General features: G+C 43.6%; 1 protein-coding gene across 2 annotated transcripts in view; it reads right to left on the bottom strand.

Moving 5' to 3' along the window:
• The window catches only part of EXOC4 (exocyst complex component 4), a gene marked incomplete at its 5' end in the record, with an annotated part of 369,114 nt that overhangs the window by 189,588 nt on the left and 151,632 nt on the right, over positions 1-27,894 (bottom strand). For both annotated transcript variants that reach the window (XM_082751522.1, XM_082751523.1), the window contains one exon: positions 4,558-4,654. In XM_082751522.1, the coding sequence (XP_082607648.1) occupies positions 4,558-4,654 (97 nt within the window). The remainder of the gene's footprint in view (positions 1-4,557; positions 4,655-27,894) is intronic.

Below are 27,894 nucleotides of genomic sequence, written 5' to 3'. Positions count from 1 at the left end.
ATCCCTCCCAAGGGCAGGTTACCAGTGGAGTCTGAAATGTGACCTTCAGCAGTTCAGAGCAGATTGCCACCAGCTGGTGAGGAGCACACTGGTATCAACCAGCAGCAAAAGAGAATTACTGTTCTCCGTGATTATTCCCTAAAGCGTTAATTTTATTTATTAAAAGAGCAATCACTCTTTTTTCACTGTTAATACAGACGAAAGAAAATAAAACTCCAAAAATGCTAACAGTTGAAAAGCTACTGCTGTAAACGACAAGGACCAACCAGTTTACATGAACATAATCATTCAATTGTTAAATTAAATTGTCAAACTCTATGCTGCCTGCCCCCCCTACTCCCGACCTCTGAGCAGTCGGAAATACCAGGAACTGGCAAACTTTGCAGTGCCTTGGAGCACTGCACACGACCGAGTGTTAAACTTCAGTCTTTGCATCTCAAACATCACCAGTGGAGTGAAAGCAGTAGGGTTTTTTTGTTGTCATTGTTTAGTTGCATTTTTTTGGTACTCGAATCAACGCTTCGTTTTTCACTTTCTTACTGTCCAGGCTTTGAAATCAAAGATCCTATGAAGGCAGGGATTACAATAGTGCTGACACGGTGCACTCGTTCCCATCTGGCAAGGAGTGAAGTGCTGTGTGACAGAACTGCCCATACGACAGACAGGTAAAGGGTGCCAAGTCAATTTAGCCGTTCTAGAGCCCTTCTTCACAAGGATACAGTTTCACGAAGAAATGATTGCTTCTTCCGAATCAATGAACACTTTGCTTTCTCTTCCATCCCACAACCCTTTTAATTGCTGCTTGATCTTAATGAAGTGTGGCTGATACTAATAAATAGATACCCTTGCGGCTTTAATACCCAATATCCAAACAATGTTCAACCGCATTAGCATCAGCGGTGCTTTCACGATTCAAAACGCCATCATCCCCTCCATCTCCAGCCCCTCCTGTCCCTCCCCCTCAAGCCTCAAGACTGCAGACATCTGTTCTTCAATTGTCTGGTAATAAACATACTCTATAAAGCATATGTAAAATGATTATTACCCTGAAGAGCCAAGTGCCTTTCAAATGCCAGCTGAAACAAATAAACAACAACAAAAAAAAACAACCACCAAACAAATGTTACAACAGACATCACTCAGGCTGTTCAATATTCTACAACGTAAGGGCTTCAGCGTTGGTCCCACACGTTTCCTGCCTCCAACGGGAGACGTCAGCCCACAGACCAATAACACCAGTGCTTTAATGAGCCGGGCAGATGCTGGGTAGCAGTGAAGGATGAAGAAAGCAACTGGACTCTTTTGGTAACTTTTATACTTCGACACCTCCCGCAATATGTAATTAAGGAGAATCAGATGTGCGCTCCTCTTCAATTTGTAAATGCAATTAGTTTTCATATGTAGTTAGTAAAATCTATTCCCAGGAATCATCTCCACTAGAATACCCACTTGTCTTCCAAAAATCCGCTATTCATTCATTATGTGTGTGGTGGTGTCATTAAATCCTGGTAATTAATCTGGGGCCTGGTGAATCTCAGTTGTCCTAGTGGAAATTAGGGGCCCACATCCCAAACGGCGTAACGACTCATTTCCCAACTCCGGCTTGTTGCTCGAAATGAATACAAGGAAAGGCAGATTTTGAAAACTACTTCGATGTGTCTGCCCTTTGACTCTCCGTGGCTGTAGGTAAGAGTTTCTCTAAATGAACTTTCATTACTGGAGACACAGGTGCTGACGTGCAGCCCACTGAATGTCTGCTGACTCTTGAGTTCCTCAAAGGGGTCTGGATCCAAGCTCAGTCTCAGTTTGCAAACAAAAAAGGCTATAAAAATAAGGCTATTATAACCAGTAAACTTAGCTCTGCGGTTCTGCAGCTCTCTGATGTGATGGAAAATGACACTGTTCTATCAGTAGCACAAAGAGATGAATTCAGACTGATGAATATGAATGCTCTGGTTACAACTCTCCACTTCACATTACTGTGCTGAATTACATTTTAAAGCCACCACTTAAAGCGATGCTCAGGCTTTAAATCATCACACCGATGTCTGGTTTCCCAGTGATCTAGTTAGCTTAATACTTTTAAGAAGCACTCAGCATCCTAATAAAATCAGCTAGTCCATACAGTGTTAAAACTTCTCCGCCAATGTACTTATGTGAACTTGATAAAAATAAGAAGAAAAATCTTCTAAAGAAAATATCGATCGTTTTGAATTCAAAACAGATTCATTTTAAGCCTGTACAGGCAACATCGATGAAAGATGATTGAGACAGGCCATAGGCAGCCTCAAAAACAAATGGAAAATAAAGCAAGTGAAAACTTCACACCTCTGCAGCAATTACCTCCCGGAGAGCTTGACACTTAATACAATAATGCCTAGAAAAGGGTGACAAAGATCTAACCAAGAAGCAATAGACACATAAGATGATGTGACAGAAATTATCGCACATATCGATATTTTAGCAAATCCCCCATACTCAGCATTTACAAGTGACAGCCAGCACCATACAGGCAATTTTAACAGGAGTCAGTGGTTATGCCAGTCTGCAGGGTAGGACAGGTCATTGCTAGTGACTTCCATCAGGAACTGAATTCCCTGGAAGCAATTATTGCCCAAAGAAGTCCAGTGCTATGCTCGTCCCAAATACACCGTGTCCCACGCAGCATATGCAGACCATGAGTTAAAAGAAATACAACAAAGACTCCCATAAAAAAAATTATTTTGTCTATGATTAAAGCAGGTAAAAATCACATTTTCAAATTTTCTACATTCTTCACCTACTGCCAAACTCGTTCCATTCACCACGGAGAAAAAGGTAAGCTGGGTCATGGAGTATTTTCTTTTTCTCCCTGCAGTTATTGATGCACCACTCTACGCACGGAAGTTAAGATGTTGCAGATGGTTAGCGAGAAAAATATATTGTACACAGATACCTTAATCTTGATGTAATTATTTTTTATGAAGCAAATTATTTCTACTGCCTATCTTGCAAGCTGGTATTGAAAGTGAAGTGTTTGTGAGGAGTGCTATTTAAAGCAGAGCACTCATGTTTGACTAGGATGGCAAAAACAGAAAAAAAAATGAAGCAGGGAAGCAAACAGAAAGCAAAAAGCATCTTGCCAGTTTCTAAATCAATGTGAAGCAACTCTTCAATAAAAATAAGAGCATCCCCACCCCCTCTGAGCTTGAAAGAAACCTGAAAATTCATTTAAGATGAAGGGACCAAAGTCTATATCCCGGTGGTCATCTTGAATAGCTTAGTGCATCTTAACCACTCCTTTTCTCACAATAAAACAGTTGAAAAACATACATTATGGTCTAGGAATTTAATTTTCAGCACATTTCTTTCATTTCAAAAGAGATGGGTGTTGAAATAAAATGCGCTTATGAAATTATCATTACAGGCATCCATCAGTAAATGACGAGCGTACAGGGCACACAACCCTTTTTTCTAGGAAAGATCTGAAACACCGTAACGAATTTTAGTATCTCACATGTTTTGATGTCTTCACAACCGGTGCTGTTCTAAAGATTATTGAAATATCTGGTGTCACAACATCAAAAAATTACATTTGCAGAATTAACGCACTTTCTCTCTGTATTTTTAAGTCACAAGAAGTCACAACTGACCAGTTCTCAGCTGTTGAGATGACACTCAGAATAACCTTGCTCTCACAATCGGATTCCGGTTTCTTGTCTTTATTGCTCTTTTATTATTGCTTGCTTTTAGTGCTGGAGAAAAAAAATGCCCTGTTGCTTGACTGACTCATGATAATGAGTAAGGCAAACAGAGCAAAGGAGGGAAGTGCTCTCTGAAGATGCTAGCCCTGAATAGGAAAGGACACGTCTGATGATAAAGAAAAGCCACGCAAGGAAAAAGCAGAGGTGGAAGACTGACATTAACTGAGCAAAAAAGTCATATTATTTAATTCCAGCAAAAACTAAGAAAATGGACTGCTAGACTGCAAAGTAAAAAGAGCAAAATTAAAGCACCAGAGGTGAGTGACTTGGTGAGAGGAGATGTGTTACAGACTTGTTTAAAGTTCCAGCAGTCCTTGGTAGGCTATGAATTTCTGTGATTTTAGTAACTGGCACAGCACTTCAGGCATTTAATTTGCAGTCCATAGACCGTAATTGTTTATCAAAGAATGAACTTACCTGGCCGTTCATAAAGTATCCTTCTGACTTTTTAATAAGCATCATGGACAAATGGATAAGCGATAACCTGTGACAGGATGCAACTAAACTTTTCCCTGCATGGGCCAGTAATAAATTGCACTGTTCAATGGAAAGGGGTCGCCCTGGGAAGCAGTCCCACTGGAGCTCTAGCTAATCTTGAAAAAGATGAAACAAGCACTGGTGACAACCTCAGCTAGCGCTTATTTCTTAAACACGTGCACAACAGCTTTACAAGCCCAAAAATACATACACAAATTGCTGGGAGGTGTTACCACAGAACCCAAAGCACACCAATAAAAAAAAGTAAGTTAATTCCATTTATTCTAATTATTCACATCTGTAGAAATAGCGGAACTATGTAGAAAGTCTCACTTACCTGAGGAGTGGATGAAAGATGATGGTTATGTTTCTGGCTCCTGGTTTGCAGACAAACTTGGATCCTCCACCTTCAATTAAGTTATCATCCGGTCCTCCTGGAAGAAAACACGTAACAAGTTGTTTAACAGAATCTGAACACCCCTTGATTTTTAGATACTAAGCGATAATTAAACATTTAGACTTGTCTGTAAATGTTATTATATTTAACACTACTCTCAAGAGTCCATTTGGGGCTCTCAAGAGTCCATTTCCTACAGCGAGTCTCGTAATTTCCTAGCAGAAGACTCCATTGCCCAAGCAAAAGTTGCATACAAACAGGCTCTCAGCTACAGAAAAATAAGTGTGTTGTGTTTGGCACACTCTTGGGAAGTAGAACAAGCTCTGAGAGCATAATTTATATATCTTAGGCTCAGACTGCAGGGTTTCAAGTGGCATGAAACAGCCACCTTCATGTCATCGCAGCAGAAGCAAAGTCACTTCCACAGGCAGCTTCTAACACCAAGATACTCTAAATCAGGATATTGAGACAGGAGAAAGGGAGGAGAACTAATAATCCCTCTAAATCTCAATTTTCTAGAACTCTTGCATCTCCTGAGACCAATGAAGACCACTTGTTGTCCTTCCAGAAGGACACATTTTTAAGAGACCAGGTCAGATGCCTCTCACATTAGCATAAAAACACGATCTGATTCTGAAATTCGTAACAATTCACCATCCAATGCCCCTGTATTTTGGTCAAATTCCTTTGTCACAATCTTCTTGCTGGTATCATCATGACAAATAACCCTATCAGCTACATTTTTGGACTAAAATCCCCAAAATAGCACGAAATACAAACTTGGGCAAAGTCTCTATCCCAAATGTTATTAAGCCATTTTTATTTTGCACGTGAACTCTCCTTAATGATTGAATAATAATAAATACAGAACCTAATCACATTACTATGATAGCTTTATAGGCAGGAAAATGACAAAGTACTTGAAATCAAAACAACACCAACAGATTATTGAATTTTTTGACCCTGACATCCGTCTGCCTCGAAATGAGAAGAAGGATGTCTTCAAGTTGGAAAGCGTGAGAGGAGGAACACAACCACCAAGTGACTCCGAACCTCTTTCAAAGTGAAGTTTATGCACTTTAGGCCATTATCTGCAACCAATCTATTACAGGAAAAAGAAAAAGGATTAAAAAAAAGCTCCTCCTCAATGAGTTGATTTAATTGGCTCTCCTGTTATCAACCTCACAGCAAGGATTGGTCATCTACACCAATTCTTCTATACCCTAAAACGATCCGTCCAGGTCAGGATTGTTCTGTGCAAGCTGATGCAGAGCCAAAGACGTTGTTTCCGTGCCGTGGTAAGGGGAAAGGATTAAAATCCCTGTGGAGCTGATGAAGAAACCAGGGGACACAGACGACAAATCAACCAGACGAGGTCATCAACTGAATGAAAAGTGAGGAGAAGCAGCTCCTTGGGCTTCGTAACTGCCAGGTTGGGGATGTCTTCCTACAGACACCAGCCTATAAACTGTGCATAGTGCCCCACCTACCCTGTTCCGTGATCACTGTGGTCGTGTGGACGTGAAGGCTGCTTCGAGGCACTCCCCAGGCAAACCACGTGTACCTGTGCTCGCTGTGTGGTCATGACCTGACAGCTCCCCGGGCATGCATTTTGGATATGGGGCTTCTTGGTATTTGCCACGTTAACATAAGGTTTCAAGAAACACGAAGAAACAGCTAAGGACCAAGTTGATAACACTTTACTGACTGCAGATCTCAAAAAACGAAGAAAAGGAAGCTCAAGAATTTCAGTTTCATCCAAAAAAAGTTAACTTGCACAATGTGACTGTTTAATCATGGAAAAAAAAGAAGTGAAACTTCTAGGAAAAGAAAGTTATCCGCTTCCCCTATTAACGTCACCCCCTGCAATTTCCAGCGGGGTCTGTCTCTTAACGGGCTTACTGAGGAATTCATCCAAGCATGAACTACCGAGGCAGGAAGTAGGAAATCCGGGCTCAAATTAAGGACGGGTGTTATTCTTGTTACATCAAGTCACCCCGCGCTAATCAATATTATTGACTGGCACCAACTCCTTAGCAAGGAATGAAGCCATCTGTCTTTTCTGCTTGGCCACATTATGCGAGATGTGAGAAGAACAGCACACCAGCCCTGACAGAAAAATATGCTTTGTATCTTCTCGGCTCTTAGCTTTCAATTAATAATAACGAAGGCTCTGTATGTAGGTGTAAGCCACGAGGAAAAGTAATCGTGTTTGCATTCAAATATTTTACCTCAAAAATCACACGGAGATGGAAATCCTATTCCCAATTATGCCCCATATGTACCAGTAACACCACAAGAGGTATGGCAGCCTGCACAGCACCACCTATCTTAACACCCCTCGACGCTGCCACCGCACGCCTACGGACCCCAAATTGTGTCTTGGCTGCCTGATGTGCTACAGCCCCAGCCTTACCTGGCCATCACACAGTGCAGTGCTACTGTTTACCCTAATTTACTGCATTTTGTTATGGTAGCACTTGGAGAAAAGCCCAAATCAGAGCAAAAGTGAGCTTAGGATGGCATCACCTGCATGTTCAGGTGAAAATCTCTAGTGAGGGCTCTGCCTACCGGCACCAAGGGCTGAAATGTGCCATAATGTTGACTGACCAACGTGGTACCTCCCATGCAGATGATGTCCCAGACCAAGTTCTGTGCTGCAGACCCAACAGACACATCCATAAAAAAAATACGCTGTTAATATCCCTTCATCCTTGTGGATTCCTACTAAGAACATCTCTTGCAGGGAGGTGAATTATCATTCATCCGACCTACGGAGAAACCAATGACTTCCTACCAGCTGCGGAGAAAAGAGGGAGAAAATGAAGGAAGAGGGGGGAATAACACTCATTTTTTGGAGTATTTTTCCCCTTTTCAAGATGGTTATCAGCTGGGCAGGTCGCTTGGTCTCTGGACCAAACAAGAGCTAAGCACACAAACACTGTACCACTGGGTTGTCCCAAACACACACCATGTCCACACAAGCAGACTCCACGAAAATGATCCACCTCATTAGGGAAAGGAAGCTGTACAGTCTAATTCCCAGGGAGCACTGATGAATTTAAGCTGTATGTAAGCACTGAGCTTTATTGCCATGACAGCTCCCCATAAGCACTGACTACAGGGCTAACCATCCATGCTCAGCTGATGTACAACATCCCGACGCACGCAGCTCTCCAAGAACCATCTGGATCAGGCGTACATCATTGCTTCAGCAATGCCACACAACACAAGTCTTTCATTTGGATTGCAGGGCTGGTTTGTGTGTGTTTTTTTTTTTTTTTTTTTTTTTTTTTCAGTTTAAGGCAAGAAATTATATCAGCCACATTTTATAGGCACTAGAAAAAAAAAAACACTAAATGTTTCACAGCTGTCACAAAGTACTATTGTTGTAGCTGCTCCTTCTTAAGAGCACCGGCTTGCTGATTTAATCTGTCTGGTAATAAATTATGAGAACAAAAAAAAAAAGAAGAAAAACGTCGAGGTGAAGTGAGATTTGTCATGGAGCTAATGACATCCTCACGCTGTGCTAGCAATGAAGTGTGCCCACCTGAATGCCACTGAGTGGGAGTCAGAGACGGGGCCATTAGGAGCGCAGCTGAACGGTTCTGAAATGGAGCCGAAAATGTCATGCTTCACTATGAAAAAAACAGAAGATTACCAAGAAAGCCAGAAACTCTGCACACATTTCGAGTCTGAACAAACATTGATGCTGCTTCAAGTTTCCATTCTACCTGGTATTTTTCTGGGGGAAACTTTCTGGGGGAAAAGTTCGCCATGGATACCCCCCCAAGTTTTACTGCTAACACCTTGTTATCTGCAGACATGGCAGGTCTCAAAATCATAATGGCAAGTTTCCTCACCCCAGAAAGATGCAAGGAAGCTTCTCAATCCAGGGAAGAGGAAGACAACAAAGAGTATTTTGTTCTATCCAGAAAGAGAGGTGAAAGGAAGAAGACATTTTTATTAAATTAAGAATGAAGTATGGCAAATTCTTGAAAATATTCACATATTTATAGAATTTCCCTGAAATGTTACACTTTGGTGATCCATTATGGCAACACAAACACTTCAGCATCAATATATATACACACACATAATTTTTAATTGACCAGTTTGGGAGGTTTTTTCTGCCATGAAGTTACTTCAGCTCAAAAGCTGTCTACCTCTATTTCCCTAATTTACTCTTTTCAGAAAACATCCTGAAGCCCATGCTAACAATGCTGAGGATTAATAGCACTCTTCAGGAAGTGCCTCAATGTGCTTTGCAAATGCATTAAAGTACTTTTTGGCATTCTTATGCCTGTTGTGTACAACGAAGTGGTGAAGAAGCTGTACCTTATGTTAGATGGCCCACAACTCACACTGCAAGAGGTTCCCTGGCACTCCCTGATGCTGACCCCACAACTTTGTGATCAGTGCAATGCAGGTTACCTCCTCTAACCATGCCATGTTCAAGGAAAAGAGTTGATCCTAACTTGAAAAAAAAAAAAAAAAAAAGATAAAAATCAGACATCCTGCAATTCCCTCATTTTTCATCACCATCCCTGGGGGTGTTTAAGGAAAAGTTGGACGTGGTGCTTAGGGACATGGTTTAGTGGTGACATTGGTGGTAGGGGGATGGTTGGACCTTGATCTTGGAGGGCTCTTCCAGCTTTAATGATACTATGAAACAGAAAAGGGAAATAATAGTGTTTATACTTATTTTTCTCATTGAAACAATTTTTTTGAAAAAAAAAATCTTCTTATTGAAACAATTTTCTCCGTAAAGGTCCAAGATTTAATGGAAGTTATTACTCTTCAACATCACGTTTGAAGATGAGTTACACCCCCCTCACTCTCTTGTTCTTTGAAGGACATGAACACATCAGAGAGGAGGGAGCTCAGCATTTGGGAAGAGGCTCCTTGCACCTTTTAAAATCAGTTCTTCTCATAGTAAGAAAGTTGGTGGGTTTGGTTTTTGCTGTTTTTGAACAAGGTAGGGAAGCTCTCTCTGCCTCTAATAGGAGTACTTGAAGAGTGTGAGATTTCTTACGCTTTGTGTTCTGCAACATTACAGCAGAGCACCATAAAATGTTACCTAATTGTTTTGGAGCCACGTTTGTCTTAAAGCATTTCACCTTCAGCCCTAAAACACTTTAAAACCTAGCAGGAAAAAAGACTTCTATGATGCTTAGTAAGTAATCCCAGTCTGAAACATGCAGAACATACTAATCAAGTCTCAAAGGAGCCACCTAAAACCCATGAGAACCATTAACTAACCCGTGCAAATTTTTCCTATTTCCTCTCTTCCTCTCCTATCCCCTGGTCTTGGCACAGGACAACTTCATTCATTTCTCTGCAAGTGCAAACTTTTCAGCTAAACAAGTTCCAGACACGTAGCGAACAATTCTTCAGCACCTCTCTGTGATCAAAGCGCCTTTCCTAGCGAGCCACTTCACGTTAATCTATGCAACCATAAAAAGAATAATAATAAAAAACAAAAAACAGGCTTTGAAGCCACAACAATCAAGCAATCAACACAGCTTGCAAATCAATGCTGCCTCCTCCATCCTGAGCATCCGAGCAAACTTTTATAGGAGAAAAGGAAGCGGTTTAGGTGGTACGGTCCTTCCCAGAAGTTCTTGATTACGTGCAGATCGACAGCAGAGCTATTACCTGGGTATCATCTTTGAGGTATGGAAATAAAAATTTTATTTCGCATGAAAAGGAAGAAAGCCCAAAGACAGCAAAGCAGGTTATTAGAAAACAGAGCTCAACAGAAAAGAACGATTGATCAGTGCTATTATGGAACAATAAGAGCAGAGCTTCATAAACAACCTCCTCCTTTTTCATATTTTTGTGCATTAGGGCTCAATTGTCTCACAACTGCACCTCCTGAAAAAAAGCCACACACGAGCGTCGAGTTCCCTTTTTACTCCCCTGATTCACAGCGGTGATTCAACGGGCTGGCAGCCGTCTTCACGTTGGTTTTAGAAAGAAAAGGCGCAATTATCTTCTCTGCAGTTCTTTGGCACGTCTTGAGTCAACGTGAGTTGAGTTTTTCAAACTGCTCCAAGGTACCTGCTTTAGGCGTGAAGGGCTCAGCCACCTCCTGCCCTGTGCTCTCCCATGGGATAGAAACGAGGCATTTAACTGCCCTGCACCACCGGGAGGGAAGCGATGGGGCAAGATATGGTCCATCCCTTCCATCTCCAGTCCCATCTCTTCGCCCTTCCCCAGGGGAAGGAAGCACGTAGGGCATCCTGCACCTAAAGTAAGCTTTATCAGAGCTTCAAGCACCTTGACTGCCAGTCCTATAAATAGAGAGCCAGAACCTAGGCAGGTCTTCCCTAAAACCAAGTAGGTTTATCCAGGTGAACAACCCAGAAACCCCAGAAGTGCCCAGCCCCGTGCTCCGAGCATCCCCTGTGATCCAATGCCAGCTCCGCAGAAAACAATGAGAAAACTTCCAAATCCACAGCACCTGCCTTCTGAACAAACCTCTTTGAAACCTCATACTGTTATTTAAAATACCGTTTGACAGACAGCCTTGAAACATGGCACTTTCCCACTGGTGTAGGTCAACGTGAGGTTAATGCTTTCTGTTTCTGAGCCGTGTTCTCTTCCCTCCTTGCTGGACTCCTGTGAACCGTGCGAGGCAGCTGCGATGGGGCTGCCAACACATCTGGAACTGAAATTCAGCACTACAAATAATGCAGCAAAGGTTATGCATAAAGTGAACGATGCAAAGTTCTCCTGGAAAGCCCTTCCAACACCAACCACTTCAGACTCCATGGAATAAATGAGAGATTTCAACTTCTAGTGGCATCTAGTGGATTAGTTCAGGCAGATGATTTTGTCTACTCCCGTGGATCAAGGATGTTGCCTCTGCCTTCCTCAGCCTCAAACCACAGTAGAGAGAGCACTACACAGCTGTAACTTCTCACCATGAGCCACTGGTCCACTGCCATAGCACGTGGGGATGCTGTTCCCTCTCTTGCAACAAGAGGGAGGGAGGTGAGATGAAAAAAACAAACAAAAACACACAAAAAAATCCCTGTCTTATCAAGACAGAGAAGAAAAACCTCGGCCAACACTTGATTACTTCCTTGCTTGAGGGGAGACGCAATTTAAGAAAGGTTTCTGACAAAGGGAAAATTGCATTTCTTGTTTGCTCCTCTTAATTACACACTTTCCTAATCATGGCAGCTGTGAATTTATAGATCGGACCATCAGGAGCAAGGGATGAGGTTTATAAACACGTAGGCACCCTACCTTCTACCGAAATCAACACAGATCGGAGCGACGACGACGCTGCCACTAGAAGAGATCCAAAAAATCAATGGGAATTAGGTGGCTAACTACTTGCAAAATACTGGCTGTCAGTCCTTGGGGCGAGGGCTCTGCGGTGGTAGGAAGGAGCTCTCTGATGATTAACTGCCTCAAAGGGCTGTGACTGCTCCCAGCTTCCCGTCTGTCCATCACCTGTCACTGGCACTAAATCCTGCACAGGAGATACCGGAGCTGCTGGAGCCAGGCACAGATCCTGCCCCAGCCCCGCAGGGGCCGTGCGCTTAGGTCTGCCCAGTTGGCTTGCGAATATTTTTCTTCTTTGACAGAGAGGCGGGGTGGGAGTTGAAAGAGAGATGTGAAGCGAGAGGGGGAAAAAAAGCAACAAGAAAACTGACCTTTAAGGTTATAAAGTACATCACGTTTCATTTCTGTACTATTTCCTTCACTGAAAAAGATCTCAGCAATTCTCCCAGCAGCAGAGTTTGGGGTGATGCTCCCTAGTATAGGTCGTGGAGAAGCTTTCCAGCTTCAGAAGCTCTCATGGGAGAAGGACAAATCTTCAGCAGAAATCCAGGCAGGGCTCCTGGCTGGTTCTGGTTTGCCCCACAGAGCAATGGGGCTGTTGTGCCAGGGGTCCTGGACAGACAGAGGAGGCCAGGGCTCCTAAAACATGCATTGACTCTTAGAATTATTAAAGAAGCATTTCTTGCTTTGGGGTTGGGAACACAACAGTGAGAACAATGATCCCACAAATGCAAAGACCTTAAAATCCCAGCTGAAGTCAAGTCAAGGCTGATGTCTGGATTAGCACCAATTTCTCTCCGTTATAAAACTGGGAAAGAAGGGCTGAGAGCCAGAGCTTGTGGTCAAGCTTGTACAGCACACGCTGCTTCAAATCATACTGAAGGAGAAGTGATTTCCAAAACAGGAGAGGCCGTGCTGGCACACATTGCTTCTCCCTGAACCCAGGGAGCACAAGCCTTAACACCGTGACCACAGCATTTCCTTTGGTCCAGGTACAAAATCCACACCCCTGAGAACACACATTGCTATCAACACCTTCAATATCAACCCAGAAACCAATTTCTGGAAAGCTGATGGAGGTTGCACTACCCAAATTTCATACAACACCTTTTAGAGCAAAGCTTTTATTCCCCGTTCCTAAATCCTTGCTCTCCATTGAGCAGAGGACGTGGCTCCAACTCACCAACCCGCTGCTGGTAGTTTGGGAGCACACCACCCACTCACTGCCTGAAATTTGTCCCCGATCAGCTCTTTTTTTGCTCGCCCCTGACCATTTGCCATCACCCTTCGTTTGCTACGTACCGGGCTCTGGCACAAGGAGCTGATTTGGATGCAGGCACAGAGCTGCTGCACAGACATATTGTTCTGCTGATGTTCCCATGCCCAATCCTTTTACTCTCTCCTATACTGTCTTGTCTGAGATCCAACACCATATGCATTTAAATAAGTTGCTCTTTAATGTTTCAAAACCTGATTTATTAGTTGCTCACACTCCATCTGCCTTGAAAAACTGCACCGTGCCTTCACTTTCACAGCCTGTACAAAAGGTTGAGGTTCAATTTGACTCTACTTTATCATTTGATCAGCGTGTCAGCCACATATGTAAAGTCTCCTTTCAGCTACAGAATTTGTTTTAAATGCATACTTTTCTCCCCCCCTCGTTGTTTTTTTTTTTCTTTTTTTTTCTTCCCAGGCCACGCAGCTCAGCAGCAGGCACTTTGATTAATGTATTTGTCAGCTTGCATATTTACCATTTTGTCGGCTTCCCTAAAACTCCTGCGTACAGATGTAAGCTCTTCCAAAGCGTGGCTGCCGCACAAATCCTTATCCAAAGCCAGGAAACATGCTCGAGCTAATGAACTGTGATTGCTTACACCCCGCGCTCGCTTTTCGACTGTTTTCTTCTCCAAGCTTTCTTTCTTTATCTTATCTCCTGTAGTGGTAAATGCCTCCTATCTGAATTTTTTTTTTTTTATATTCGTGACATGTTTTCTTTCAGTTTTAATGTCAGAAGAAAAAAAAAAAAAGTGAGCAAACAGAGAGAGCAAGCGAAATAAGACAAAGGTATGACTTGACATCCAGTCATTTATGGTTTTATATTCCTATAAAACGTTCAAACTCTGAAACCTCCCACGTTTCAACACCCCCTCCCCCCCCCTTTTTTTTTTAATACCTAAAAGCTCGTGGCCACCTTAAAGAAGAGAATTGGGAGTATTAACAGAGATATTTGGTGAGGCCGTAGGCTCATGGGACAATGCTGCACCTCAACCCACCCAACTCTTCAGACCTGCTACCCACCTCTCATGGGCCTGTTACGAGAAATAATGAAATAATGAAAGCATTGTATGGTCTTCTAGAATTACAGACACACAACTATACATCTACAGAGATGCCTTTTCATTTTTTTAACACCAGGACACAAGAAGGAAACTGAGGACTCAGCAACTGTACACAGCAAGGACGACAGCAACCGCCGCGCCGTCCAAGAAAGCCATCACAGACTCATTTTCTGCATATTAATGACTGCATCAGTTCTAATGAAGATAAGTTTGCCAATCTTTTGACAAGTCTTGAAAATGTTACGAAGCTGGCATGTGGAGACGAGGCAAAATACACCCTGCTTGGTTATTCAACACTGCAACGCCGCGAGAAATTCGCAGCAACAAAAGAACGTCTTTACGCCTCGCCTGTGCGCACGCTGGTGTGAATTAATTCATTCCCCAGCAATATACAGGGTGATCCCCACTAATAACCGGGTTTTCCCCGAGGGAACCGAAACGCCTTGTCCATGAAATGCACAAACCAGCTCCCAGCCCCGGCAGAAGCGCTCCGATCGCTCAGAGTGCGACCTGCCAGGCAGCGTTTTTCAACCTGCTCATCCATAATCTCTTTTAGATGGGTTTTTCCCCACCTCCTTATCCTCCTCGCTTTGTTTTGCCTGAAATTCAATCAAAGATGAATTAGACTTCGGAAAAACAAACCAAGGCTGCGGCTATTAAACCCCGGTGTTAATTTTGCTACAGCTTTTTTTTTTTTTTTTTTTTTTACTTCTTGCATTTTAATGCAAAACCACTTCCCCCCAAGAGACCGTCCCCGATATTGGCACGAAACCACACGGGGCTGTAACCGAACTCTAGCGCCAATAAACAGGAGGTAACTCAACCCTCGGCAGACATCAGCGAGAGCAGGAAAACAGCCAGAACTTTAATCACCATTCTTTCAAACGCGGCCAGGGATTTCGAAACGCTGTTATTCTAGGATATGACCCTAATGCAGTGCTTAATCAAAGCGATTGCTAGCGCAAGAACAACCTGGCGACTTTAATAAAAAACCATTTCATAGGAGTCAATGTGTCAGAATCGTGCTGTATCTAATATACCAAACTCCAGGAAGAGGAGTGGCCAGACCTTTCCAGGCGTGTTTCTATACATTTCCAGAGAGATGCCACTTAATGCTTTTGCTCAGCGTTGACCAGAGGACTCCTGTTTGCCCTGCGCTGCAGGAATCTCTTGAGAGTTCTCCAAATTATTTTCTATTTTTATTTGTTGCCCCTCTTGTGCAGGCGGAAAGGAAAAGCACAAAAGACACATGTTTAAAAAACAATCCAAGCAGTAGCCATGCTCTTATTTTTAAAATGCATTTAAAAGCACTCAACAGTCATGGGGTAAAGAAGGTAAGATCTGAATGTTTCAACTTGACCAGAAAAAAAAAACAAAAAAAACAACAAAACAGAACCAAACCTGCTGCTTTGGGAAGCTCTATGAGCAGAAAGTCACTGGCTCAGTAGAGTTTTATCTGTAATTTTGAATGTTTTGTGTTATAGTTTCACAGGTAATACAAATATGTGCTCTTTGTTCAGCCACAAGAAGCAGAAGCGCACACGCTAGTCCAGAGCGGCTAGAAATTGTGTTTATGGATCAACTGGTGCTGGATGAAAAGGGAAGAGAAGTTTTTTTTGTACTGTCTGCAGGTGGGCAGACCTCTCTGAAAGGTCTGATTAGCAATAGGACACACAAACACCCTTGCCTGTATGGATTACTGATGTGATCCAGACCCAGCCAAGGACTGAACGAAGCCCGATGGCTGCTCAGCAGCCAGTGTCCTCAGATCGGGTCAAACACTCACACTGCAAAAGCAGAAGTCAACTGGGCACCGAGCGTATGCTGTAAAAGAAGGCAGAGGAATGGGCACAAACCACAGTTAATGCCATGCCACACGATGCATTCCCCGAGCATGGAGGCTGCTTCTTGCAGCTGGCAGCCCAGACAACAGGATTTCCGAGCCGTGGTGTACCAGGTGGAACTGCAGTCTGGAAATCCATCGCTCTTTAAAAATAGATGTAAGCCGTTCTGCATCTGAAAGGAGGAAAGGAGTACCGAGTTCAGAGGTCCCCCTCTGCTGTGGTCCTAACCTTTCAGCTTCAAACATCCACCAAACTTACTTTGAAAGCTACTGCTCATCAAGCAAAATCAGAAGCAGAAGAATCCTTATTTGATGGAGGGAGTACTCAGCCAGCACTTTCTCCCCCCTATTTTTCCCCCCTCCAAGGGCTACTTACAACCGAGGAAAGCAGCCAAACTGTAACAGAGGAAGAGAGCTGAGTTATCCGGAGCGACACTCGGTAATACAAAGGGGCCCACAACACAGGAGCAGCGGCAGATCTAAGAGGTTTCCCACCTCCCCCAGAATTTCAGGAGCTGTACCGTACACTTAAGGCGAGGCGCCGTGTTGTAGGGCCTCGAGAAAAGTTTTCTGCTGGCACCACGGGCACAGATCCTCAGTGGGGTCTGCGCCCCAAAAGCAGACAGCGAGCCGAGCTGTGCTTGGCAATCACGCTACCCCTCGCTCCAACCTATGAGATTAGATAAAGATCAATGCAATTAGAGAATCAGCACAAAACTGGTTTTGTATTTGAAGGAAGAATTTCTGTCCTTTTTAATCCCGTGATTTTTTTTTGGTATAGATGACGTTTGGTTTGGTTTTTCAGGATTTTTTCAGAGCAGAGAAAACCGAAAGGTTTAGGCGGGGAAGATGACCACGTGCCTCTCACCACCAGCCAGCTGCTGGAGTGAAGATCTTCCCCCAGCATTTACCAAACAAACAAACAAACAAATAAATAAATAAATCAGTTGTCCTGAATATACTAAATGAAAATCAGTCTGACTTGAGTAGGCAAAATCAAACTAGGAGGAATCAAACTCAGGCTGGAAACCACCCGGGCTCAGATGATGACCTCTTCTGCTGAGGCTATCAACAATTACCAAAATTACTCCAAAATTACCCAAGTGCCCAAAATTCAGACCTAATGTAAACCAGCTTTACGTTATTACAGCGAAGCTACGCTCTCTAAACAAGCCATAAAATACCCAGTTAAGACCATGGCTTTGCCAGGAGAGCTAGGATTACAGCAGGGACTTGGTTGCAGAGGTTAACCTCCCCAGCCAGCATCGCTGTGCTGGCAGAAATCTGTGAGTAGCTGCGATGCCATCAACTCTGCCAGAAGCCCAGAGCCCATCACCAGAAGGCAACGTGACGTGCCTGCCACGGGATCGTCATGGATGGAGGTGGAAAAATACCTGTGCTGTTCCCCTACAAATAAATGACAGGCTTCCAACGCATTAGATGAGCTGGCCTGCTATGCTAACACTCAAATATTGCAGAATAGATCAGTGGAGAAAAGAGGTTGAAGTCAGAAAAGCATCACACAAATACCCCTTATTCCTGAAATAACAGGCTCCAGAACAAAACCGCCGCAGCTGCTACTTTTGACACGGGTAACACACCTTAAGCCAGACCTCTGAGTAACCCGTTGCTATTTTTACATCCCTTTTTACCACGTAACATCCTTTCCTAATGACAGTTTTAAATGTACCTGTGTTCGAGGGACTACTGCTTAATGCTTTCTTTCGGCAATAGACCGCTTGTCCCAGTGCTACACGTTTAAACTCCGTAGCGTAGCCTCCTTTTCCAACCATCTGCTTGTTGAGCTAATTCAAACCATTACCAGCTTTACCTACAAGAAAAGATGCTCCAAGCTTCAAGGAGACAGCTCCTGTTTCGCCAGGGGAGGAAAAAAAAGCGCAGCACAAAGCAGCTAGCCTAACAATGAGAGAAATGTCAAGAAATAGAAATGTCAAATCCCTTAGGGTGGGGGAAAAAAAAAAAATAAATCCAACTCCAGTTCATCTCCCAGCACTGTATTTTGTAATGAAGTTACACTCTATAGTCTTCCCTCGGGGGAAAGCTGCTCCAGCTAATCAGCCTGTTGTTTTTTTAAAGTTCAAAACAAATGCAAGAATGGCTATGCAGCACTCAGGCCCTCGCTGTCAGGAACTGCATTTAACTCTTTACAAGCACGTGGTTCTTCTGAATTTCGCCACCAGAAACCACAAAATGCCTCCGTATCTCAATATTGAGACAGCTCAACATACCTCAGTGTTCTCCTGACATTTAGCTCTTGCAGCATCTTTCCTCTGTCTTTTAAAACGTTCTTCAAAAGCTCCCCAACAGGTTGCTTAGAAAACCCAAAGGCTCTCCTATCGCTCTTGAATCCTCCGTAAGCCTTTGCAGAGCAATCATTTCGGGTGGTGTCCATCATCTTCATGGCAGTGGCACCTCATGCTTCTGCCAGACTTTTTTTTTTTTTTTTAAAATACACTTGTGGATTCCTAGGAGAAATGGTCACTGACTTACAGCTGCAGTAAGGTTGCTTCCCATCCCATGAAACTTTTTGCTCTGGACACCTCCATCCCAGGTGCTGTCCCGTGCCTTTAGCACAGCTGCAAAGCAAATCTTCTGCCAAACTGGCTGCTGCTGCTACAGGGCAGCATGTGGGAAACCTTTCCTGCTCAGCAGGGACAGGATGGGCTAAAACAACCTTCAGAAGTCCCTTCTGACCTCAGCCATTCTGTGAGCCTTCATGCAGACAGCCCTGAGCTCTCCCAAGCACACACCAAATGAGTGAAACAAAGGAGACGCACACCAAGGGCTCGCTGACCCCAAATCTTCAGATATTGGGGTGTTTCACACCATTTAGACCTACAGCATAAGCCAAAACACTCTAAAAAGTGAAAACAGTCTCAGGAACAGCAAGTACTTGCAACTGCTTACTAGCCAGAGTACTTATACAAAAGACCACGGCCTTCAGTCACCTCATGCGATGGAATACTTCCAGTACTTCAAATACAACACATCAATTTTACGAGGTAAAATACTGCAGAAGCTGGTGTTGATTCATGTGAAACTCATTTCTTCATGGGCACACCTGGGTGGATGGGTTCACACAGACCCTACAGGAGGAACAGGGCTGCCAGCTCAGGCAGGGCGCACACCAATACCCACCTGGCCCAGTAAAGGTGCCTGTATCTTCCACCTACACTCTTAAAAAATGAGCTTCAGAAGTTACAAGACTCCTTTTGAGACAGAAGCCTAGAACTTGTACACAAATCAGGTCTGTACAAACCAGTGACCATAAAGATTTTGGAGTTTTATGTCCCTCTTCCACACCCAGGTGAGCAAACGGAGCTCGTGTGTTAGCCTCGGGATCTTGCTCACCTCCTTTCTGCTCGGCAGTGCTGTCAGACTGTCACACTCAAATACAGAAACGATTTTTCTTTCAGTAGCTGTGCCAATTGTACGTATATTTGTAATGTGTAAGGGAATAAAGAACGAAGGGTGATGTTTTGCAAATGAAAGCATTAACCACAACAAGTGAAAATAAGGAAGTAAATAAACGTCTAACTCAAGCAGGTTAGGAATTAGCTCTCTATGTTACAGTGAGAGGAGGTGACTGATTACACACTCATCTTAGCCGGTCGGTCCTCAGAGCATCTGGGCTTTTGTGACAGAGGAAACAAGATGCAAGATTCAACGTCGGGTAGGGATTAATCAGCAGATTATTAAACCCCCAAAAAGGCACGCTGTTGGTTATTTCTACAATACACTTAGCTCCACACAAAGAAGCAGCCAAAAGGCTTGCACCCATGCAGTCAGTTGTTTATCCTGAACAGCTGAGCACTTGTGCTCGTATAAATGAAATACGTGCTCTCCTCCCAGATGATAAATAATAAAAAGTTGGATCTCTTCTGTCTGCCTATCCTTGTGGAATTGCTCTCTACTAGCACAACCTATTGTGAGGGCGAGCTGAGTAATTTTGGAGCAATGATTCACAACGTTTTAATGCTTGATGACTTTCACTTTCTTCTTTAGAGCTCACCTTTAACCCTCAGCTTCCTTAACTTAAGGCCAGCAAGGCTTAGCTTAATTTGACAACATCAAAGCACGCTCATCGTAATGATATCTGAAAAGTGAAATAAGTACAACTGACGACACTGCAGATCATCATAGACTGGCTCAGGTTGGAGCAGATCTTAAAGATCATCTAACTCCAGCCCCAAGAGCTCTATAAAAAGCTGCGCTGCACAGGGACCACAAGGCAGATGCAGTAACGTGCACGTACAGACTGAAAATACAATAAAAAAATCTGTGCCAAGCTGTAAGTTGAAGGTTTCAGGCTTGCATTTAAGGGCAAATCGACCTCCTGAAGTGCTCGGCAAGGCCATGGGATGCAAAGATCTCCAGCCACATGTGTGGGCATGGCAGAGGTACCCAAAGGATGCCTTTAAAGAGCTGGCTCAGAGCAAACATCTTCTGCCTTCAAGGAGAACTCTCGACTCTCCACGTCCTGAAAACAACAAGGCAATTCCTTTTCGACCTCCGCTCTCCCTCCACTCTTTCCTGCATTTAAATAAAACTGTTTATGGGTGTTTGGAGACCTAAAAACCCAAGTATCAGTCTGTCATTAATATTTTAATTGAAGGCATGAATATTCATGACCGTTTTGCTGCTTTAGAGGACAAGATACGATAATTAAATAATTCTAATATGTAAATGTGTTCCTGTCATGACACCTTGCCTTCATCTACATTACAAAACCAAGGCATTTTTAGCTCTTTCATTATTTATGTAATCCTGGTTCTTTCTGCATTTTTTTTTCCTCCTTTCCAGACTAACTACAGCTACTGACTGCAGACAAAACTTTCTCAGTTACAGGCGGCATAATTACAACTACTCCAAAGTCATCTCCCCCTCCTGACTTTGGTGGGTTTGGAGGATTTTTATTAGCAGTACTTTTTTTTTTTTCTTTTTTCTTTTTAGTATCATACATCTTCTGTTTCCAAGCTAATTTCACCAGTATCTCTAACACCTGATATTTGCCACAAGCCCAGGAGAACACGGGCAAGCAGCGAGTTATTAAAGATTTCATCATTTCTCAGACTTCAAGTAACAACAAAACTGATGTGGTTTCTACGAGAGGCAGCAGCAGCAGCTGCTTTCTACAATAAATGGAACATTTCTTTCATTTGCAGCTACCCCCAACAACAGCAACCTGGCAAGCCTTCCCTGGAATTGCTTTCAAAGTCCCCCATTTAAATACAAGCTGATTTAAAAACCTGAAACATATCAAACAAGGGCAAAAAACAGGAGAGGATTTGCAGGGTCATTAAACTCACCCTTCAGCTCTGAGTACAGGCTCCTGCATCTCCCCCTTCGTAGCTATCTCAAGCTCAAACACCCGAAGTTTCTTTGCCTTCACTGTTCAGAGCTCACTTCTCTACTTCCTAGGAACTTTCTTCTAATTTCCAGGTGTATTTTTGGCTTTTTTACTCTTATCTGTGGCTACTATTTTGATTTTGTTTAAAGCCAACAGCTCTTTACCCCCATTTTAGGAGCCTGATGCCTTCTTTAAACAATCGCATCACCTTTCAAACTACTTTACTCTTTATTTTTCCCCCAGTAGAGATAATCAAAAACTGCACCCAGTATTTCAGATGCCATCTAACCAAAGACATGTTACAGCGACATGAATTCTTTCCAATCTCAGCTGGAAATACCCTGCCTGGGTTGCATTTACCTTTTTTTTTCTGAGCAGCATCACTTTGGCAGCTCAAAGTCCTTCTGTAATCAACCAGTGGTGTAATCACCACTCCTTACCCACCGTCATTTCCAATTGATGAGCTCCTAGCTTACAGCTGGGATTTCTGTACCAATCCCCAAGCGCGTGAACCCCGCATTTAGCACTGCTCAGCTCCATCCCCTTTCTGTTGCTGAGGTTCCTGAGGTCACCCAGCTTCTGTCGGACATCTCAGCATCATCAGTGGCCACTGATGGAGGAGTAAGAATCATTGAAATATTTCCTAAGACTAATTTAATGAGAAAGCAGAGTCCTTGAGGCTGACAAAGACATAGGTAACAGACTCTCTGTTGAATACAACCACCACCTGAGAACAAATTCAGCTACTTTTCATCAACTTCTTCTGATTTGCACAGTGCAATCTCTTACAGAATCGCAGACCCTCAGGGAGCCAGCAAGGGAAGGACAACTCGGCACGCCAGGCAGCTGCTGACAGAGGGAAACCATCCCAAAAACCACACCAGCACTGCAAGAAGCTCAAGCAACAGCTGAGAAGTACTTCTGCTTCTAAAACCAAGCAAGTCTCAAAGCAAAAGGTGATGCCCCAAAAGCCAGGAGAGCATCCACCCTGTCCCAGCTGAGGCTCTCAGCTACACTCAACCTGCGTGGAAATCCTGCGAGGTAAAGCAGGCAGCTGTCTTCTTTCCTTAGTTTTGTTTCGTTTCAATAAAGAGGGGGAAAAAAAAGTAACTTTCAAAGGTACTTATGCTCTCCAACCACATTCAGAAGCAAAGAGAAGAGTGCTGAAGCAGAGCAGCCTTTGCTGGAAGTCTGACTTCCCTGCGTCGATCCCACAACCGAGTATCCAAAACAGGAGATGAAGTCATCCGGAGCAGCTGCGCCAGGGAAGAAAAGAGCATCACAAGCACCTGAGGAAAGCAAACCACAGAGGGTTTCCCAGCAGCATTTACAGAGCTTTCAACTCTCTTCCAACACAAAGATGCTTCACATGGACGTCAGGGAAAAAGGCCAGCAGCTGCTGAGGCTGGCACGCTCAGACATCGCCTGGTGAGCCTCATCGTGCCTGCTTTGGCTTTCCTATCAGCCCCACAATCACTGCTCCCCCCAGAGCATCTCAGACAAGCACTGTTTTCCACACCTGCACAGATTTTTCCCCCCAAATTAGTATTTTTATGCAGTATTTCTTTCCCCAACCATTAATACCATCTTTGATAATCCCAGCACATATGGAAATCTTGGAGAAAGTGATGAAAAGAGACTTTTGAGTTGTTCAGCCTTCTTGCAGAGGAGCTTGCACAGAAATGGGCTTCAGCTTTGCTGTCCTACTGAAGTCAGCTGGGTGTAGAGATGCCCAACGGAGCACCGAGCAAGCTGGCTCACGGGGAGGAAGCAGAAGGGCCACGTCCAGGCTGTTTTGTTTCTCCAGGTCTGCCCAGGAGCTCTGCCTGGCTGCACTGCGCCACATCCACGTGCCAGCGTAGCGAGGAGCATCTCAATGGCACCCTTCGTTCACCGAAAATGGAAAGCACCCATACATTTACCAATTCTGATTGAAAAGCTGTGAAACACCAGGAAAACACAAAAAGATCTTCCATCTCATCTTTTAGTGTGTTTAATTCAAGGCTGGCGTCAGCAAGATTTCCTTCAGATTATGCATTTGTTGCTGCTGTAAGCATCCAGTTCTGGACTGGGGCACTCCTAAAAGGAGCCACATTGAGATCCAGAGTCCTCCACTTCCAAAACTTAGCTTCAAGGCAGGAAAAAGGAGAGAAAAGGCACAAAAAGATCACTTCCACCTGCCCCATTACCTTAATTACGAAAATAAAAGGACTGAAAGTTCCAAGCAAAGGACACGGAGCAGTGGCACTGATGAATTCATTGATGAAATTAAGTGAGAAACAAAGAAAAGCAGCCACAGACCTTTCAAAACCAGCAAAATGCCTGAAAACACACACGCAGACCCCGTGTCAGAGGTAAGCAGTGCGAGCTGCCGATGATGCCAGGCATCCCAAGCTGGGAACCCACCTGCATCTCCCACCGAAAGGTGATGGATGGATGGATGGCAAACTTACCCAGCCTCTGGCCTGCTCCCTCGTGCATCTCAGGCAATCACAAAGTCCAACCACACTGAATTATTCCTCCAAACGTATATATATGTGTGTATATATATGTAGCAGCTACCATTTTTTCCATAATTAAGCCTAGCACACTGCACCACCATAACAAGATGTTGATTAATTTACTGATTTGATTTAAATGTATCCGAGCTGCGTCAATCTCCTCCCTCTAGATCTTCAGAACAACCTTCACGCCGTTAAATAAGGCTGGGGATGCAATCATTTCCTTCTCCTTCTCACGTATGCAGATAGGACAATTATCCAGACATCCATCAGAATGGCTCACAACAGCAAGAAACTCATTTTAAGGCAGTTTGCCACATACCCTGGCTGAATATACAAACGTGACCGAGTGCAATAAACTTGCTGAAGATTAAAAAACCAGCATGAAAAACCCGAGACAGCAGCGAAAAGATTTGCACATCTTAGTCCATGCTCGGTGGCTGACACCTCCCTTCTGCAGCCAGAGCCCTGATGCGTTTTGAAGGGCTACGAGAAGCATTTTCCAAACATAAATTGTGCCATATTACCAACAAGTAGGTACAGGATGAGATTTCAGTTGTGTATGCATCTAGGTGTGACACGCAGCCACAATATTTATCTCATCAGAGCAAGGGGGGATGAAGGAATCTGTACAAAGGCACTACAGCTCCCTGCTTGGCTCTCAGAGGTGGTGAGATGATGAAGCTACCTGGAAAAGAGAGCATGGTCAGCATTTCAAAGCACCTACAAGGAAGAAGTCATCATCACTGTGTACGTGTGAGTACAACTCCTGTTCAGGTCGCTTTCTCCAGGTCCTATAAAACCTATAAACCCTGACACAGCACCAAACTCACACCTGGCAGCTCAGCCGAGCCATCCTCCTCCACCAAGGTTTGCAGGCAATTTGTGGTCCATGAAATTCAGGCACATAAGCTGACTTACCCTGTCTGCAGCTACTAAGCTGCAATAAAGGGATGCCATAAATAAACTGGCTGCTTTCCTGACTTCTGTTTTTTTTTTTTTTTTTTTTTTTTCCTGCACCTCCAGAGCTGTCACAGGGCTGCTAAATGATTGAAGACCATCACTTTGGAAAAAAAAATTGAGACGTCCTTCCGGCAACAGAAATAAAAATGAAATTTATGCCTGACCCAAACGCTATTTCTTCAGACAATATCTGCCAGCCCTCACAAAGACTACAGACCCTAATATTTCCGTTCTGGGCCATATGTGCCATTCTCAGGCAAAAAATAAATTTGTTAACGAGTCTGCAAGAGCAGTTGGCACTTACTTATGCCAGTCTGTACTAACATCTTGAGACTTTCTTTAATAAGAAAAAAAAAAATGAAAAGGAGAATGTTTCGGGGAAGTACAAACCCAGCAAAACATGCCTAAGATGCAAAGGGAAAAAATAGTAATTCAAGGAAATATTTTAAATTCTTCTGCTAATAGACAACAGAAACGCTGGCAAAGTTTGGTGTTCATAAGCTTGGGGAGCATCCAGAGGTCCCGAACATTTTCAACATTCAGTGTGACCATCTGTCACCAGCAGAGCCACCGAACAGAACGAGCAATTACCGGAGCCCTTCTCAGACATAATCTGTCAACCACATCCAGCTCGGCTGCCAAGAGAAATCAAGCTGAGGACGACGCAAGCAGATTGCCCTTATGGGAGATGGAAAGGGTCCACCTGAGCAGGTGAGCAGTGGCTGGGAGGGAACTGGGATCCAAAAGCCCCGCGACAGCCCCCAGGCACTCACCAGGTTGCGCGTTGCGTCTTTGTGTGCCCGTGTCTGGTGCTCCATCCCCGGCCTCACAGCGGGAGAAGGCAAAGCAAACCCTGCAGAACCCAACTCAAAGCTAAAGATTGTCATGAGGATGGAGGCAAGAAGGGCTTGGTTAGTTTACAAAAGCATTGACAGGTCACTTGGAGCATCAAAAGCAGCTCAATATGGTGAATCTCAGAAGTTTAGTGTGGAATTTGGCTTAAGGACTTCCAAACTGACCACCAAAATACTGTCCAGAAAGACTCCTCATCTTCCTCACCTTCAGCAGCGCTGCACCGACATGCTCAGGGACGTGTTGTGACAGCAGAGAGTTGTCAAGCCTTCTAATGAGAACGAGCACTGCTGACAGCTCTAATTGCTTTTAATTTGTGTCTCGCCAGACTGAGCTGAATCACATTGAGAACAAAATGCTGCAGCCCATAGAACGATCCCCTTAAATAAGTCTCGAACCTCTACACAATGAAAATCTCAAACATTTCCTAGTGGAAATTCATGTAAATAAACTTACTCACAGAGATTAGGGTTCAAAGGGATCATTAGATTATTTGGTTTGGCCTCTTGTAGGTAAGACTCCATTGAGTTGTACTCCATGGCTTGCTTTCAACGAGATGCCTACCTAACATCCAGAGATGATCCAGCCAGAGAATCTGCTTCTCCCCTACAACTGTGTTGTAGAGCTGTCAGCTCACTGTTAAAGACTGCATCCAGTTTGAATATATCTCACTTGAGCTTTGAGCTCCCTCTTCTCTTACAGCACTGTGCACCAAAACAAGCCCGGCCGTTCAATACTCACTATTTTCTCCCTTGATGAAGATGTACTTCATCTTCTCTTTGTTATTTTTTTTTTCCTTGGGATAGTATAGAGACTGTGTTTACTTTTGTAAATGGTATTTTTCTGTATTCTTCAACCATAATTAGTTCTCTGTATCTGCCAGATTTTCACTATTTATTTTACAGAGCGCAGGCAGCAGTCCTGGCACGGGATCAGTACGGCCACTTCGTCTTCTTTAGACATGCTGATTTCAGAAACAAGCGGTTTTGTCTCCGTCCTCCCACATTTAAAACCTTGACTTCGGTTGCACAAAGCTTGTCTGAACAGACCACAGCTCACCAAGGAGCCAGATTGTTCTGCACCATGGTTTAGCAATCTACCCACAGCAATCTATGTATATATATATTTAAATCAGCAGCCACTTTATATTGTGTAAGGACACACAATTAAATAGTAAACTGCCTAAGCAAACTTATTAAACGTAGTGTAGTTACACAGAAGCTATAACTTATCACAGAACCTAGTAGGCTAGGCTAGCACACAGTACCCAGCCACCCAGGAAAGCTTTCCCTCGTGAGTACTTGAATCCACTCCCAGCTTTTGTTTAAGACTTTACCAAGGATCCTGAGAAACACTGCACTCCTCCTAAAAGTTGCATAAAAGTTATCTGGAAAGAAGAGACCTTCCAACTGGTGCTCCCTATATATATATATGACTCTCCTCAGGTGAAAGCATGAGGAGTGAAATCACAAGTTGCAGCAAGGGAAATTCTGCTTGAATATTGAGAGATGAGTCTTTGAGTAGGCAAGCACTGGAACCTCCAACCTTGGAGATCTTAAACTCAACCCGACAAGGCCAAAGGAACCTGATCTACCTTGAAAAGTAACCCTGTGTTGAGCAGGGCACGGGACCAAAGACTTCTGGAAGCCCCCTCCAACCTGCAGAGCTCTGAGAGAAAGGCTGAATGAAGACAAGAGGTCTGTGGTGTAACACATCCTGCTCTGAACAAACTACCTGTACTGCAGTACGAAGCTGATGTTACCGTGAAATCTCAGAAATCAACTTTTGGGGAACAATGGATCTGAAATAGAAAGAAGTCAAGTTGCCCAAATAACAAAGTTTCTTTAAAAAATAAAATACATTCAATGGACCTGATAGATATAATGAAGTATACAGTAATTAAGGAAACCACTAGGGTGGAGAAGATGGAAACCAGCAACGTGAATGAGCAGTGCTTAATGAACTACAACAGAAAAGTAATTACTTACGCTGGAAGAATTTTTGGTCTGCAAAAAGGTTACCAGTAAAATTGTTTAAGGACAAGTTCAGGGACGCCTCTTACCGATTCTTTAATCACAACTTCACAGAAGTTAGTGTGCAAGAACAGCT

This window comes from Aythya marila, assembly GCF_965140915.1.
Source record: "Aythya marila genome assembly, chromosome: 1".
In the NCBI taxonomy this organism is placed as follows: Eukaryota; Metazoa; Chordata; class Aves; order Anseriformes; family Anatidae; genus Aythya; species Aythya marila.
The sequence above is the reverse complement of the archived record's forward strand: the minus strand, read 5'-3'. Positions and strand labels throughout refer to the sequence as shown.